Below are 18,998 nucleotides of genomic sequence, written 5' to 3'. Positions count from 1 at the left end.
TGGGACCGTCAAAATCCCAGGCAAACCGTAATCAACTTAAACTGGTAATCAATGGTTACGGTATTGTTATCTGTTTGGCGGCCGATAACCGTTTGCTAGTATTTATTGTCAACCAATCAACAGTTTAAAGTAATTTAATTATATATATATATATATATATATATATAATATATAATAATCTATAGTTTATAAAATATTTAGATAATAATTAGAAATTAAAAATGAAATTACTTATAAAAATTTTAGATTAATAATAAAAAATATCAATTATTTAATAAACTTTTTTTGTGTGTAAATCTATTGTTTTTTTTCTTATATTTAACTAAATGATTATTTATGTGCTTAAAAATTATAATACAAAATAAATATTATATAAATAAATAAAATGTTAAATTGATGTAATAATTTTTATTTTTAAAAAATATATGTTATAAATAATTTTTCATAAAGTTATTAATGTTTAAAATATTAATAGTGATTATTCTATGTATTTAATATTTTTAATATTTTTTAAAATATTTACTATTTACTAATATTTTTTTTGTACTATAAATTTTTATTAGATTATTAGAAATATTATTAACCTTGCTGAAAAAAATTATTATGTTTTTAAAAAATATTTTTTATGCTAATAATTATAATTTTATTATTATTATTATTAGTTGTGAAATAATAAGTTTAATGCACAACTAAAAAATGTTTTTATTATTTATGAATATTTGAATATATATATATATAATATTTGTATTATTTTCAAATATAATAAATAATATTATTTTACTAAATGTTGCAAAATTTATATTTAATTGCATTATTGCCTAAAACAAAAATTTCAAAAAATTAAAAATGTAATAAAATTCAATAAACTAGTTAAGTTTATAGTTAAATAAACCAATATTAAAGTCAATGAATATTATATTATAATTATTGTCTATTAATGATTAATTAATTATTAAATTAATTAATTAAAATTGTTAACATGTTTATAACAAATAAAACTAATAATAATAATAATAATACTAATATTTTTTTGTATATAAAAACTTATATAACTTTATGAATTGGTTATACTTATAGTTAATATTGAAATACTTAAGATTATTATTATTTTATATACATTTTATATATGTTTAATAACTAAAGCAATCAAACAGCTATAGCTAAATAAATATATAGATTTTATAATAAAAAAAATAAATTTAAATATTGATTATTAAATAAATATATTAAATTAAAATATAATTAATATTTTTTTTAAAAGTATTAATAATCATATATATTATGAATTTCAGTATAACATTAAGTGTTATACTAACTATTATTAATTGTAAGTATCCATTAAATTAGTTATTATTAGTTAGTTATAAAAAATTAATAATTATTATATTTTATATATAAATATATATATATATATAGTTTACTATACTATTGGCGATAATAAATGTTTGGACGGTTGGGACGCATACGATGATCAACTAAAATGTTTGAAAATATTAAACGATTCATTGGAAACATTTGGCAATGCTATGGATATGTGTACGAAGTTGGCTCCGGGAGGATCAACATTGTTGACAATACATTCACCCGGTGAACAGGCCTACATAACCGACTATCTATTCAACCGAAATAAACTAGTTGATTCAATATGGTTAGGTGCCTGGATCAATCAGCCCCAACAACAATTAACCTGGTTAGATAATACAAATGTTACCTATACTAACTGGTTAGAGGGTAGACCTAAAAATAATACTAGCCAAGTTGAATGTGTGGAAATGTTAGGTATAGATATAGGTAGTATAGAGGAACTGGAAGGTAAATGGTTAGATACTGTATGTACAAAACGTAACCAGGTAGTTTGTCAACTAGTACAAACGTTACCTGTAAATGATCTAGTTAAATTAATATTATCTAGTAGAAATTATCAGGAACAATTAGATAAAAAACTATCAAAATTAGCTAGCTCATATATGAAGCTAGTTGCTAATCCCGTTCCCCTGGGATTTATATATACACAACTATCGGGTCAACCCGAACCCAGTCAACTGTGGCCAGGGGTTAACTGGTTAGATGTTACCCGTGATTATTCGGGATTGTTTTTCCGGGCCGAAGGTTCGGGTTCCGAACCGTTTGGTCAGATACAGGCGGCTAACTGGTCCCGATTGGCCACTGTTAGTACAGTTAGCAGCTATCAAACAACTGACCAGTTTGCTGGTTATGATAGTTGCCAACTAACCGATTTACCAGTAAACGGTTGGACCGATAATATTAATAATAATAATTATGGTTTTATTAGTCAAATGCAACTATATTTTACTTCAACGGATAATAGGCCACGAAATCAAGCCATTAGACTATTTAAACGCATTTGAATTCAATTGAATTGAATAAATCAATCATACAATTAATATTTTTATAATTGATTTATTTATCTAAAATTTAGTGTATATTTAATTTATGTATTTTAATGATTTCAAAAAAAAATTGTTTTACACAAAATTATTTTTCTAAAATAAAATTATATTTATATTATATAATTTTATTATATAAATGTTTATACTATTTTTATTATTGTATTTTTAAAAAAGTAAATATTAAATAAAAAAATTTTACAAGTTATTTAAATACTTGTTTTAAAAATAGAAATTACTAAACAGTTTTGAATTAAATAAATGATTAATTCAAACAAAGAAAAACATAATCATAACAACTATATATATATATATATATCTATATATTTTATACAAAATAAAAATATTAATTGTATTTTTTTGTTGTTGTAATTATTATTAATATATACACACATATATATATACAATTTATATAAATAATTTAATTACTTTTTAATTTTGTTGTTTTTTTCTAATTAATTATTTTCAATTCTCTAAATGCGTTTAAATAGTCTGATGGCCTGATTTCGGGGCCTATTATCCGTTGAAGTAAAATATAAGGACATATGATCGGCAAAATAGCCGCCATTAATATCATCGGTCCAACCGGTAACGGGTAAATCGGCTAAACGTGTACCAATCTCCTTTCCAGTCAAATAATATCCATAAGTACTAACACTGGCCAAATCGGGACCAGTTAGCCGACTGTATCTGACCAAACGTTAGGGAACCGGAACCTTCGGCCCGGAAAAACAATCCAGCATACTCTGAGGTCACTTCCTGCCATTTAACCCGTGGCCACAATTGACTGGGTTCGGGTTGACCCGCTAGCTGGGTATATATATAAATCCCACGGGTACGGGATTATCTGCTAACTGTGTATAATTGTTAGTTAGTGAATCTAGTTTGGTTTGTTGTTTAGTATAATTGCTAGTTAAGCTAACTAATTGATCTTGTTGATTTTTTTTAATTGATCTTGTTGATTTTTAACTATAGTTTCCAATTTATTTAACATGATTTTCTTGTATAATATCTAATTTCTAAAATCTGATTTTTTCCAATTCACTAACATTTGTTGCAATTGCATTTGATTGACAAACTATCATATTATGTTTATTACATACAGTGTCAAACCATTTAGACCATGGTTTTTCCGTTTGCTAACATTTCCGAAACATTCAACATCACTAGTGTTATGTGGCCGACCCCTGTAAGCCAATTAGTATAGGTAACCGGGCTACTATCTATCCAGGTTAATGTATCCAGTTTAACCTGTCCACCTAACCATACAGTATCAACCAGTTTATTTTTAACATACAGCAAATCATTCAAATAGTCCTGTTCCCGTTGCGAATGTATAGTCAATAGTGTAGCTCCGGGATCTAACTTTGAACACCTGTCCACAGCTGTAGTGTATGTATCAATCAAATCGCTGACTATTTTAATACACTTTAGTTGATCGTCATATGCCGTCCAACCAGTCGGACATTTGTAGGCGCATTCAATATAATAATCTATAGTTTAATTAAAAATTTAAATAATTTTTTTTAATTTATGTTAAATTATACTATACTTACAATTATTTATTATTAATACAATTAAAATTATTAGTTTCATAATTATTTTTTTTATTGACTTATTATTTATTAAAACAATTATATTATTTTTACTTAACTTATTATATTTATATACTAAAAAAAAAATTAATCAATTATTATTAATGATTAATTGATAGCTAAAATGTCAAAGTGATATATAATTATAATTTTATTACTTAATTAAATGTCAATAATAATGATTACACTAATTACTAATTTAACTTCAATTTAGTTTCAAAAAGTCGATTACTAATTGATTATAAAAATAAGATATTTATTAATATCTTAATAATTTGAGTGTTAAAAATTTTATTATTATATTTTTCTCAAATATGAACTGATAATTATTTAAGCAATTAATTAGTTATATAAACTATAAAATACATAAACTTATATTAATAAAAAAGCAATATATTTATTTTTTCAATACTACTTGAATTATAGTATTAAAAATTTAATATTAATTTTTGTTACTATTATTGTTTTGATTTGATTTTTTTAAATTATTTAATTCAATTCATTTCATAATTAGATAATAATTATTAATATTTATTAATGTATTATATCTTTTAAAATTAAGTATAAATGTTAAATAGAAATCCGTAAAAAATATAAAGATTAAAAAAAAATATTATCTAATTATATAATCAAATCTATAATAAATTGTTTATTTATGAATTTATTTTGAATTTATAAATTTGTATAATAATTATTGATAAGTAATTGATTGAATAGTTTTTTTATTTAATAAGAAATTTAATAATATATTAATTGAATTACTAATGATAATCTAATTTCAGCAAAAATTAGTAAATTAATTATTTTTTTAAAAATTTTATGTAATAATAAAAATAATAATAAATTGAAAATAATTAAATAGTCTGATATTTTTTTTAAAAAAAACTATTATTATTTTGTCTTTTTTAATATTTAATTAAATATTATTTTTAAAAACTAGTATATTTTTGTTTTGTAATATAATTTTTTATAATGTTTATTATAAATACAATAGTACTAAAAATGCTAAAAAAATAATTTTTATTAAAATTAATTTTTTCAATATTTTTTTTATTGCTAATAATGTTAATATAAATTTTATTATTATACTTATTATTAGTATTATTAGTTGAGTATTAGTTTAATGCACGGAAAAAAATGTTTATTAATGGCTATAAATTATATTTATAGACTAAAAATATTTGCTATTATTTTATTATTTTTAATATATTATAAGTAGTTTATTAGTTTATTAGTATTAAACATTAATAATTAACACAAATAATAAAAATAATAATTATTAAACTTAAATTATAATTAATAAGTAATTAATAGTACAAGTGTTGGAATTTTTATTTATTTTTTTATTTGAATTGAATTAAATTAATTATATCAAAAAAAATTTTAATAAAGTGTAAAATTTATATAAATACATGAACTATATAGTATGTTTTAAGTTTTAATATTTAATAATGATCAGTGTCAATTATTATCATTTTAATGATTTAATTGTAAACGTGTAATAAACTAATAATACTAGTAATTTAAAAAAAAATCTAAATTACTATACTTAGCTAGTTACTATTTAAAAAAATTAATTAGCTAAATAAATGTAATAGATTTTTTTTAGTTAAAAAAATAAAATTGAAAAATAATAATATATAAATATTTATTATAAATTAATTAAATTTAAAATAATTATTTATAATGAATATCTTTCTAATATTAACTGTAATAGTAATTAATTGTACGTATAAAAGTATATATAAAAGCAGTTACAAAAAAAAAACTGTTAATTAAATTTAATTAAATTTATTTATTTATTTTAATTTATTTATTACTATAAAAATATTTAGTTTACTATACATTGGGTGATAAATGTCTGGCCGGTTGGGACATCCTATATGACGGTCAACAACACCAACCAAAATGTATCAAAATAGTTGTCAACAATCCACTGGAAAATTGTACAGCACTAGCACCGTATGCCAGTGCCCGGGCAATGTGTGCCCAGTTGGCTCGGGTAGGTGAATCAACATTGTTGACAATACATTCACCGGGGGAACAGTCGATGTTGGATGACTATCTATTCCAGCAACATAAACTAGTTGATTCCGTATGGCTGGATGCCCAGGTTAGACAACATCAATTGATCTGGGTAGATGGTAATACTAATAATAGCACCTATACTAATTGGTGGCCAGGTAGGCCAATAAATTCAACCAGTACTAGATGTGTGGAAATGCAATCGGAAAACAATATCAACAATAGTCGATGGTTGGATACTGATTGTAGTAAACGTAACCAGGTTGTTTGTCAAATGAAACCCTTAAGTGATCTAGATCAATTACAGCTAGAAAATAGGAAACTAGTTGATAGTTTAGCTTCGAAATTATTTGAACAAACTAGCCAGCTCAATGAACTAGCTAGTAATTATATTCAACAATCAAATCAGCTTGGTGAACTTAGTGGTAACTATACTAAACAACAATCTAAACTAGCTCAATTAGCTAGCGATTATAATAAACAAAAATCGCAACTAGCTGAAGTAACTGGTAATTTAACTGATAAACAAAATCAACTAGATCAATTAACTGGTAACTATACACAACAACAACAGCAACTAGCTGCATTAACTGGTAATCTAGATGAAAAACAAAATCAACTAGATGAATTAGCTAGTAACAATACTAAACAACAACAGCAACTAGCTGATTTAGCTAACAATATTGGTGAACAACAAACGCAACTAGCTGAAGTAACTGGCAACTTAACTAATACAGAAAATCAACTAGATGAATTAACTGGCAACTATACTAAACAACAATCGCAGCTAGCTGAATTAGCTAATAACAATAGTGAACAACAACAGCAACTTGATGAACTAGCTAGCAACAATACTCAACAACAAACGCAGCTAGCTGAACTATCGGGGCACTATACGGAACTGGTAGCTAATCCCGTACCCCTAGGTTTTATATACACACAGTTAGCTGGTCAACCTGAACCCAGTCAACTATGGCCAGCACCGATTAAATGGCAAGATATTACCGAAGCGTATTCGGGATTGTTTTTCCGGGCCGAAGGTCCCGATTCTGGCCAGTTTGGTCAGATACAAGCGGCTAACTGGTCCCGATTGGCCACTGTTAGATCTAAACGGTGTTCAGTGGTGGCCAGACGTGTAACCGATAAGGGTTGGCTACAAACCGAATTACCCGCAACCGGTTGGTCACCGGATATTATGGACAGTTTATGTTCAGCCGATATGTCCTTATATTTTACTGAATCGGATAATAGGCCCCGAAATCAAGCCATCAGACTATTTAAACGCATTCAATGATTGATTGATTGATTGAATTATAATAAATAATTAAATAAATAAAAACAATATTATAAAATATTTTCTAGTAATTATAATTATTAATCTAAGTAATAATAATAATAATAATTGTATTTTATTTTTATAATTATATACACTAATTACATTAAGTTGTATTTTATTAATATTTTTTAAAAATTTGAAATTAATCAATTTTTTAGTTTAATAAATGATGAAATATTTATCAAATAAATAAATACATGATTTACTTTTCTGTTTAATTATTTTATTTAAAAACAATGTTTTCCAACAGGCTAATCATTTATCTCCACTAAAATTGTAAAAATATTATACTAAAATTAAATCATTGAGTTTTGTGTTAAGTGATTAAATCACATAAATATACTAAAATTGTTTTTTTAACTTATTTATTAATAGTTTATAAACTATATTTAGTATTAAATATTAAAGCAATCAATATTATAATTTTATTCATTATTTGAAAAAACTATTATTTAAATTATTTAGATTTAAAATTTTGTCATTAATTTAATTATAAATATTTTAAATTATTAATCTATTCATGATTATCAATTTTTTTTATTGTTTTACAAATTATTCTGTACATTAATAATCTTTATTAATTAATTGCTTACCTAAATTAACTAATTATAAAAAAATTTTATCGATTTTTTATCAATTATTAATTTCTATATGATTTTTAGTTTAACAATAAAATATAATTAAATTTTTAAAAAATTTGAATAGCAATAGTAGTAGTTGTATGATGAAAATATTTATATTTTTTATAAATAAAATCAAAACAAAACACTAATCAATATATCTATTAAATTTTTAAACTTATTTTAAAAAGTTTTTTAAAACTTTTTTTTTATCATAAATCATAAATTCTTACTATTATAATATATCTACTTTATATAAAATAATTAATAGGATTTTATTTTTTTTGTTTATGATTTTTTTAATAAAAAATAACTATTTTTTAGAATTATTTCATTAAATTCAAATGCGTTTAAATAGTCTGATGGCTTGATTTCGGGGCCTATTATCCGTTGAAGTAAAATATAGATACATTTCATTCGGAAAATTACCATTAATAATATCATCGCTCCAACCTATATTTTCTAAATTGGTAAACTCATATACAGTATCAGTTGGATCACTAATTGCCCATTTATGTGTATTAACAGCAGCCAATCGGGACCAGTTAGCCGCCTGAATCTGACCAAACGGTTCGGAACCCGAACCTTCGGCCCGGAAAAACAGACCCGAATAATCGGAGGTAACATCTTGCCATTTAACTCCTGGCCACAATTCGCTGGGTTCGGGTTGACCAGCTAGCTGGGTATATATAAATCCCGCGGGTACGGGATTTGACTTCAATTTATCTAGCTCATCTTGTTGTCTAGAATTTTCATCTTTTAGTAATTTAATTTGATCTTGAGCATATTTTCTAGTTTCTAATATCAACTTTTCCAGATCACTTACGGGCATCGATTGCATCGACTGGCAAACAACCTGGTTACGTTTATTGCATGCAATGTCCAACCATTTACCCAGGGATGTCGGTTCCGATTGCATTTCAACACATTCAACATCACTGATGTTTTGTGGTCGACCAGTTGCCCAATTTGAATAGGTAACATTAGTATTATCCATCCAGGTCATTATTGTTTGTTTGACTTTAGCACCCAACCATATTGAATCAACTAGTTTATGTTGGACGTATAGATAGTCAGTAAAATGATCCTGTTCCAATTGTGAGTGTATCGTCAACAGTGTTGATCCCGGAGCCAGCTTTGCACACATATCAACAGCATTGCCATATGTATCAAATGAATCGTCTATTATTTTGATACACTTTAGTTGATCATCATATGTATCCCAACCGGCCAAACATTTATCACCACTAGTATAGTAAACTATTTATTTAAAACAAAAATACTATTAAAATATATATTTTTATTTAAGTAATTATATAATACTGTACTTACAATTAATTACTATAAAACTAAATGTTAGAATAAAATTCATTATAAATAAAACTATTATATTTTAATTTGTTTTTTTTTTGAAAATATATTTTTAACAATAATTTTTAATTATAACTTATATTTATATATGAAAATTAATCTTAATTAAATATGTTTTTTTTATTTTGTTTTAGTTATTAAACATATTGTATATAATACATTTTTATCTTAATTAATGTTTATTTTATCTAATATTAACTAATAATATAATAAATAATATTATTATTAATAAATAAAGTTGACTAATAATTTATTGATTAATTTTACTTAATTAATAAAAATAATATTGTTAATCTAATTTCTAAATTTTATCTATTAAGTTTATTTTATATTGTTTTAACTATAAGTAAACCGGTAATTGATTAAAATACTTTTATTAAAAAAATAAGTTGCTGATTTTTTTATTGTTGTTATTAAACATATGTCAATATTTACATGCTAATTATAAATTATCAATACTGTTTTTTTATTTAACTATTATTATCAACAATATATATATATATTATTTTAAATTATATATTATTTACTATTTTTACATTTAAAATTAAATTCATACTTTCTAGATTAAATTAGCTAAATTTTTATATTGATTAATATTATTTATTTTATTTGTTATTATTAAACATATGTCTAAATTTAAATGTTAATTAAATATTATCAAATAAAGTACAGTACTTAGATAATAATTTGCTAAATAATGTATTTAACTTATTAAAAAAAATTTATAAACAAAATATCAATAAATACAATATTTTATTAATTAAACTTAATTTATTGATAAAATACAACAATATAATTAACAGTGTATATAAATTTAAAAAAATAAAAAATACAATTATTATTATAATTACTAAGTTTATAAAATAATTATAACATAGAAAATATTATAGTATTATTGTTTTATTTAATTCAATCAATCAGTCAATCATTGAATGCGTTTAAATAGTCTGATGGCCTGATTTCGGGGCCTATTATCCGATTCAGTAAAATATAAGGACATATCGGCCGAACATAAACCGTCCATAATATCGTCGGACCAACCGGTTGCGGGTAATTCAGTTTGATGCCAACCCCGATCAGTTTGTCTGGTAGCCGACACTGAACACCGTCTAGATCTAACTGTAGCCAATCGGGACCAGTTAGCCGACTGTATTTGACCAAACTCGGCAGAATCGGGACCTTCGGCACGGAAAAATAATCCCGAATAATCACGGGTAATATCTTGCCATTTAACCGCCGCTGCTGGCCATAGTTGACTGGGTTCAGGTTGACCCGATAGTTGGGTATATATAAAACCCAGGGGTACGGGATTAGCTACCAGTTCCGTATAGTGCCCCGATAGTGTAGCTAGCTGATTTTGTTGCTGAATATTATTGCTAGCTAATGCAGCAAGTTGCGTTTGTTGTTTACTATTGTTGCTAGCTAATTCAGCTAGCTGAGTTTGTTGTTTAGTATATTGATTAGTTAGTTGATCTAGTTGATTTTGTTTTTGAGTTAAGTTGCTAGTTACTTCAGCTAGTTGATTTTGTTGTTCAATATAGTTGCTAGCTAGTGTAGCTAGTTGAGTTTGTTGTTTAGTATTGTTACTACTAAGTTCATCTAGTTGATTTTGTTTTTCAGCTAGATTGCTAGTTACTGTAGCTAGTTGATTTTGTTGTTTAGTATAGTTACTACTAAGTTCATCTAGTTGATTTTGTTTATCAGTTAAGTTACCAGTTACTTCAGCTAGTTGCGATTTTTGTTTATTATAATCGCTAGCTAATTGAGCTAGTTGCGATTGTTGTCTAGTATAGTTGCCACCTAGTTCACTAAGCTGATTTGATTGTTGAATATAATTACTAGCTAGTTTATTGAGCTGGCTAGTTTGTTCCAATAATTTCCTAGCTAAACTATCAACCAATTTCCTATTTTCTAATTGTAATTGATCTAGATCACTTATGGGTTGCATTTGACAAACTACCTGGTTACGTTTACTACAATCAGTATCCAACCATCTACTATTATTTATATTGTTTTCAGCTAGCATTTCAACACATCTAGTACTGGTTGAATTTTTTGGCCTACCTGGCCACCAATTAGTATAGGTGCTATTACTAGTATTACCATCTATCCAGCTCAATTCATATTGTCTAACCTGGGCACCTAACCATACGGAATCAACTAGTTTATGTTGATTAAATAGATAGTCATTCAACAGGTCCTGTTCCCCGGGTGAATGTATTGTCAACAATGTTGATCCCGGAGCCAACTGTGCACACATATACCGAGCACTTGGATATGTTTCCAGTGAATAATTGCCTAATATTTTGATACATTTTTGTTGTTGTTGTTGACCATCATATATGGTGTCCCAACCGGCCAGACATTTATCACCCAATGTATAGTAAACTAATAAATAGTTTTTATATTAATATATAAAGTAAAATAAATAAATAAAAAAATTAATTTAATTTAATAAAAAAATATTTAACAAATTTTATATAATTAGACCTTTTAATTAATATTTACTTATCAACTAATAACTAATATGTTTAACAATTATTAGTTACACCTTTACAATTAAATAATAATTGACACTGATCATTATTAAATTATAAAACTTAAAACATACTATAGTACATGTATTTATAGAAAAATATTACATTTTATAAAAAAAATATTTTAGGATATTTTTTATTTAATGCAATTCAAAAAAATAATAATTAAAAATTGCAACACTTGTACTATTAATTACTTATTAATTATAATTAAAATGTAATTATTATTATAATTTTTTGTGTTATTTAATAAACTAATAAACTATTAATACTTATAATTTATAAAAATTAATAAAATAATAGCAAATATTTTTAGTCTATAAATATAATTTATAGCCAATTATTAAACATTTTTTTCTGTGCATTAAACTAATACGCAACCAATAATACTAATAATATGATAATTATAATAAAATTTATATTAACATTATTTGCACAAAAAAAAATAATATTGAAAAAATTAATTGTAATAAATTTTTTTTAACATTGTTAATATTATTGCACTATTTCCAATAAACATAAAAAATTATATTACAAAACAAACAAAAAATGTACTAGTTCTTTAATTAAATTTTTAAAAATAATATTTAATTAAATATTCAAAATAATAGACAAAATAATAGTATAGTTTTTTTTAAAAAAAAAATTATTATCAAACCTATGTGAGCTATCATACTGTATATATAATATATATATATATAGTATATAGTTTTAATTATTTTCAAATTATTATTATTATTACATTAAAAACTATTTTTTAAAAAAAAAACTTAAATTTACTTAAATTATTTTCATTAGTAATTCAATTTATAGTATTAGATTTATTATTTAAAAAAAATTATTCAATCAATTACTTATCAATTAATTATTATATATAATTTATAAATGATAAATAAATTCAAATTAAACAATTGGAAGCTGTATTTAACAAATATTTATTTTATTTATACTTTATTATTATTACATGAAAATATTTTAAATAAAAACAATTACTTAAATTATCAAAAAAAAAATAAAAAACAATTTTTGTCACAATATACTACTGTATTATTACATAATAGTATTAAAGTTATCATTTAAAGTATTATTACATTATTATTACAATTATTATTAGTATTATTATTACAATTATTATTACTATTATTATTAGTATTATTATTAGTATTATTATTATTAGTATTATTATTAGTATTATTATTAGTATTATTATTATTATTAGTATTATTATTAGTATTATTATTAGTATTATTATTAGTATTATTATTAGTATTATTATTAGTATTATTATTAGTATTATTATTATTGTTAAGATTATTATTATTATCACCTTGGTGTTGTCAATTTACATTTCAATATAGCAACCAGTAGGATTAACAAAAATATTGACCCTGATAACGCTAACATTAAATAGATAAATACTAATGGATGGGATTCAATAGTTTTGCCAATTAATATATTGGCTAACAGTGCACCACTGGTACCAACTAGTTGTATACCGATGCCCTGCCAATCGGTAACTGGTGTTATCGATTCCCATAGACTGTACAGATTGGGACCCAATGGACCAATACTCAAGCCAAACAATACACTACCCGACCATAGATAACTGGCCCTATTGTTGGACCAAATAACTATACAGCCACTAATTGCCAGTACCTGTAATATTAACAATATATATTGGGCTGGCACCCCCCTAGTGGCTACTAGTAGTACACCCAGGACTAGACAAGCAACTTGACATAGGTTGAATACAGTTATCATCATAGTAGCCAGGTGCTCGTCAATAGCCCGGCCATATACGTGGGCATAGGTTGGATAGTATACTAGAAAACTATTGATAACTAAACTAGCTAATAGAAACAATACTAGCATTAGTAAATTGATTAGCCCGGTCAATTTGTTGGGTATTAATTCAATTTTGATTTGTCGGAAAAATTGTTTAATAATAGTTTTATTTTTGCTAATATTTTTAACATTAATATTATTACTATTATTATTAATAGTATTATTATTATTAATAACATTATTAGTATTAATAGCATTATTATTATCACTATTATTATTAGTATCACTATTATTATTATTATTATCACAATTATTATTATAACTATTATTATTATTACTATTATTAATATCACTATTATTATTATAACTATTATTACTGTTACTATTATTATTATCATTATTATTATCATTTACAATAGCAGGTAATTGTCTACCTTTATATGGTTTAATTAAAAACACAATTAATATAATTAAGCCAGCTCCAACACTAGCTGAACCAAATATTATAAATGGTATATGTGTTGTTTGCAATTGATCATGATCAATTGTTTGATAATTATTATTATCATTTTTAGTCCAATCGATATTTGATAGAAACGGTTGTACTATTAGTGGCGATACTATTGATGCCGAACCGATAAATATTTGTAATACCAGCAAATACAGGGAACAGTTAGCTTCCCATATGTCGATTACCCATAAACTGGCCAGCGATAACTGTCCACCAGTTAATACTGTATATAATGCTAAGTCAATAGCAAAATAGCTAAGCGATGGTAGACTAGCTATCAGTCCAACTGTTATGCCTCTCATTAGTAATAGTATTGAAAATATTAATTGTTTATTTGTGTACCGGGATATTAAATTACCTAGATTAAGTTTGAATAAAAATATATAAATAGATAAGTTAAACTACTATATATTTAAGAAAACAATTAATATGAATTTATTATTATTTATAATAAAAAATTTAAAATAATTTATATATATATATATACTAATAAATATTTTAAAGTTCATAATAGTATTATAATATTGATTAGTAAATTAATTAATTAATTATTACTAATAATCTAAATTATAGTTATTAATTTATTAGACTTTATTAATAATAATATAATTATAATAATTTTATAAATAAATGATTAAATAAATAATTAGTAAAAAAATTATTACTTACATATGAAACCCAACAGTGAAATACTGGTACAGATTGACATTATATCGGATAAGCCGGATATGTCGGTGCCGTATATATGGGCCAAATCGGTTAGTAGTAAACTAAACATACTATCAGCAATTGTCTAGATATTTAATATAATTAATTAATTAATAATTTTAATTATAAATAATTAATTAAAAAATATAAATAAAAATACATACTATTAAAAACATTCCCAAATAAATCATTGATATTAATATAAATTTAAATTTTTTTGTATGTCTAGTTTGTTGATCCATTTTGTTAAAAAAAATTCCTTGATGATTTAATTAGTAAAAATTGCAAAATAATAACATAATATAAAGTATAGTATAGTTTGTTAAATTAATTGTAAAAATTTTAATCAATACTTAACAATAAATTTTACTTATATAATACAATATATACTAGTAATAATAATAATTAATTAATTAATTTTTACATGGTATTAGATTAGATTAATAGGATTAATTTAATATATAAATATATTTGACATTTATTTTTTTCAAAAAATAAACAATGTTATATAAAAATTTAAAACAAAAATTATTTTTATTATAATAAAAAAAATATTTTCAACAAAAAATATAATAATAATTACTTAATTAATAAAAAAAATTAAAACAAAAATTGTTTTGTTAAAATATAGTATTAATAAATAATAGCATTATATTAATAATTATCATTTTAATTAGTAGTTTTAATTAGTAGTTTTTTATGTTAAATTACAGTTTATAATAATAATTAGTAATTAATTTAAATATTTATTTGAATTAAATTCAATTAAATTCAAATGCGTTTAAATAGTCTGATGGCCTGATTTCGGGGCCTATTATCCGTATCAGTAAAATATAAGGACATATAACTTGGAAACCAATCATTAATATCATTGCTCCAACCGTTAGCGGGTAAATCAATTAAACGCTATCCTAAATCAGTGACTACGCTAACATCATATCTATACGCACTAACAGCAGCCAATCGGGACCAGTTAGCCGCCTGTATCTGACCAAACGGTAGGGAACCGGAACCCTCGGCCCGGAAAAACAATCCCGAATAATCGGTGGTTACTTCTTGCCATTTAACTTGTGGCCATTATAGCTGATGGTTCGGGTTGACCAGATAGTTGGGCGTATATAAAACCCAGGGGAACGGGATTTTGTTCCAATTTATCTAGCTTATCTAGTTGTTTAGTTAATTGATCTTGTTGTTTATTTAGTTTATCTTGTTGATTAGTTAATTGATCTTGTTGTCTAGAATTTTCATCTTTTAGTATTTTTATTTGATCTTGAGCAAATTTTTTAGTTTCCAATATCAATTTTTCCAGGTCACTTACGGGCATCGATTGCATCGACTGACAAACTACCTGGTTACGTTTATTGCATGCCAGATCATCCTATTTACCTTGTTGGGGATCAGCTAGCATTTCCACACATTCAATATCGCTAATGTTACGCGGTCTACCATCTAACCAATTACTATAGGTAACATTAGTATTATCCATCCAGGTCATTATTGTTTGTTTGACTTTAGCACCCAACCATATTGATTCAACCAGTTTATGTTTGACATATAGATAGTCAGCAAAATAATCCTGCTCCTTTTGAGAGTGTATTGTCAACAGTGTTGATCCCGGAGCCAGCTTTGCACACATATCTACAGCATTGCCATATGTATCAAATGAATCGTCTATTATTTTCATACACTTTAGTTGATCGTCATATGCATCCCAACCGGCCAAACATTTTTCACTGACTAAATAGTTAACTGATTAAAAAAAATATAATTAAAAAAAATTATTTGTAAATTTTGATAAAAAAAATTCTTACAATTATTAACTATAAATAATATAAAAATAATAAATAAATTCATATTTTAATATATTTCAATTTTTTACTAAAATAATTTTTTAATTAAAAGTAATTATTTTTATTATTACAGTATTTATATACTTAATTTTATCTAACTAAATTTTTAACAAAAAGTCAAAGTTTAAATATCTATAATTAATTTTCTATTAAGCATTTTTTAATACTTTTTTATATATTATGTGATAATTTTTATTTCTAATAGTCAATTATATCTTCAAAATAATTTAGTTATTATTTTTTTATTACTAATTAAACTATTTATTAAATACTTATAACTATAACTTCAAGATAATAAAATTATCATTTAAATATATAATCGATATATAATAATTAGTAATATAAACTTAATTAGTTAATTGTATAATTACTTAGTGATAATTAAAAAAAAATATTATTAAAAAATAAGATTAAATATTTTACTTTAGTATTTATTAGCTACTAATTATCTATAAGTGTATTATATTAAATCAATTAATAAGTGTTTGTATAAAAAAGTAAATAAAATTAATAACTATTTAATACTTATCTATATATAACAAAATTATTATATTAAGATAAATGCTTTCAAATATACTTATTATTATTTAATTTTTATAGTTATATTAAAATAATTATAAACTTCTAAATCGATTGATATTTGAAAAAAGTTTCAATAATATTTGAAATATTTATTTTCATTTAACTTTTAAAATATCTAATAAACTTAATAAATGCATTTTTTATTAATTACTAAAAACTATAAATTAAATTAAAATTAATGTCACTGTATATATTTTTTTATAAAATAAGATAGTATAAATTAAATATTTATAAAATAAATATAATATTATTAAACACATAAGTACTAATTTATTTTATCTTATTAATTTATTATTTTTTAAAGTAACTTAAAATGTTTTTCATAATTATTTAAGAGATATTATTATTTAATACAAATATTTATACTATTCTATATTAATATATACATATTTTTTCATGTTAATTAAATAATTTATTTAAAATTTAAGTTATATTTATAATTTAATTTTAATAAATATATATTAATTTTAAATAAATTTGTTAGATTTATTTAATTCACATCAATTCTCTAAATGCGTTTAAATAGTCTGATGGCTTGATTTCGGGGCCTATTATCCGATTCAGTAAAATATAAATGCATTTCCAGAGGAAACCAATTATTAATATCATCGCTCCAACCGTTAGCGGGTAAATCAGTTAAACGATATCCTAAATCAGTGACAGTGCTAACTGAATACCTATACGCACTAACTGCAGCCAATCGGGACCAATAGGCTGACCAAATGGTTCGGAACCTGAACCCTCGGCCCGGAAAAACAATCCCGCGTAATCGGTGGTAACATCTTGCCATTTAACCCCTGGCCACAATTGACTGGGTTCTGGTTGTCCGCCAGCTGAGTATATATAAACCCCAGGGAACGGGATTTGATTTCAATTTATCTAGCTCATCTTTTTGACTGGCTAATTCAATTTGTAATTTATTAATTTGATCTACGGCATATTTCCTAGTTTCTAATTTAAATTTTTCCAGATCACTTACTGGCATCGATTGCATCGACTGGCAAACAACCTGGTTACGTTTATTGCATGCCAGATCATCCCATTTACCTTGCTGAGGATCAGCTAGCATTTCCACACATTCAACATCACTAATGTTACTCGGTCTACCATCTAACCAATTACTATAGGTAACATTAGTATTATCCATCCAGGTCATTATTGTTTGTTTGACTTTAGCACCCAACCATATTGATTCAACTAGTTTATGTTGGACATATAGATAGTCAGCAAAATAATCCTGTTCCTTTTGAGAGTGTATTGTCAATAGTGTTGATCCCTGAGCCAGATTTGCACACATTTCAACAGCATTAGCATAAGTTTCCAGTGAATCGCTGATTATTTTAATACACTTTAGTTGATCATCAAATGTGTCCCAACCGGCAATGCATTTATCACCAATAGTATAGTAAACTAAATTATAATTTTTTTAAAATTAATTAATTAATAAATTTTAATTATTATTTAGTGTAAATACTTACAATTAGCTATTAAAACTAATAATATTAGAATTATATTCATTTTAAACAAATAGATTTTTTTACATTTAAAAAAAGTAAATAATTAGTTAAAGTTTTATAATAATAATCAAGCTTATATAATAAAGTTTTATCATTAATCTAATCAAGTTATATTTTATTGTTATTTTCAAAAAATAAATTATTAAACATATT

At 23.8% G+C, this 18,998-nt stretch overlaps 3 protein-coding genes across 5 annotated transcripts in view; all 3 read right to left on the bottom strand.

Moving 5' to 3' along the window:
- LOC128953296 (uncharacterized) overlaps positions 1 to 18,998 on the bottom strand; it is a 388,095-nt gene that overhangs the window by 316,752 nt on the left and 52,345 nt on the right. The window lies entirely within an intron of this gene.
- Positions 8,325 to 9,406, bottom strand: LOC128953382 (macrophage mannose receptor 1-like). The gene is made up of 2 exons (XM_054298867.1): positions 9,317 to 9,406; positions 8,325 to 9,244 (listed from the first exon to the last, which is right to left on the bottom strand). The coding sequence occupies exons 1-2, from the start codon at positions 9,354 to 9,356 to the stop codon at positions 8,325 to 8,327; spliced, it is 960 nt and encodes a 319-aa protein (XP_054154842.1). The 5' UTR covers positions 9,357 to 9,406.
- Positions 17,876 to 18,838, bottom strand: LOC128953309 (C-type lectin-like). The gene is made up of 2 exons (XM_054298796.1): positions 18,807 to 18,838; positions 17,876 to 18,738 (listed from the first exon to the last, which is right to left on the bottom strand). The coding sequence occupies exon 2, from the start codon at positions 18,623 to 18,625 to the stop codon at positions 18,119 to 18,121; it is 507 nt and encodes a 168-aa protein (XP_054154771.1). The 5' UTR covers positions 18,626 to 18,738; positions 18,807 to 18,838; the 3' UTR covers positions 17,876 to 18,118.

Source organism: Oppia nitens, unplaced genomic scaffold (assembly GCF_028296485.1).
Source record: "Oppia nitens isolate AA-2021 unplaced genomic scaffold, nextdenovo-longstitch-racon4-pilon3 scaffold21_pilon_pilon_pilon, whole genome shotgun sequence".
NCBI classification, from domain to species: domain Eukaryota; kingdom Metazoa; phylum Arthropoda; class Arachnida; order Sarcoptiformes; family Oppiidae; genus Oppia; species Oppia nitens.
Note: the sequence above shows the minus strand (reverse complement) of the source record. Positions and strands in the feature narration are given on the sequence as shown.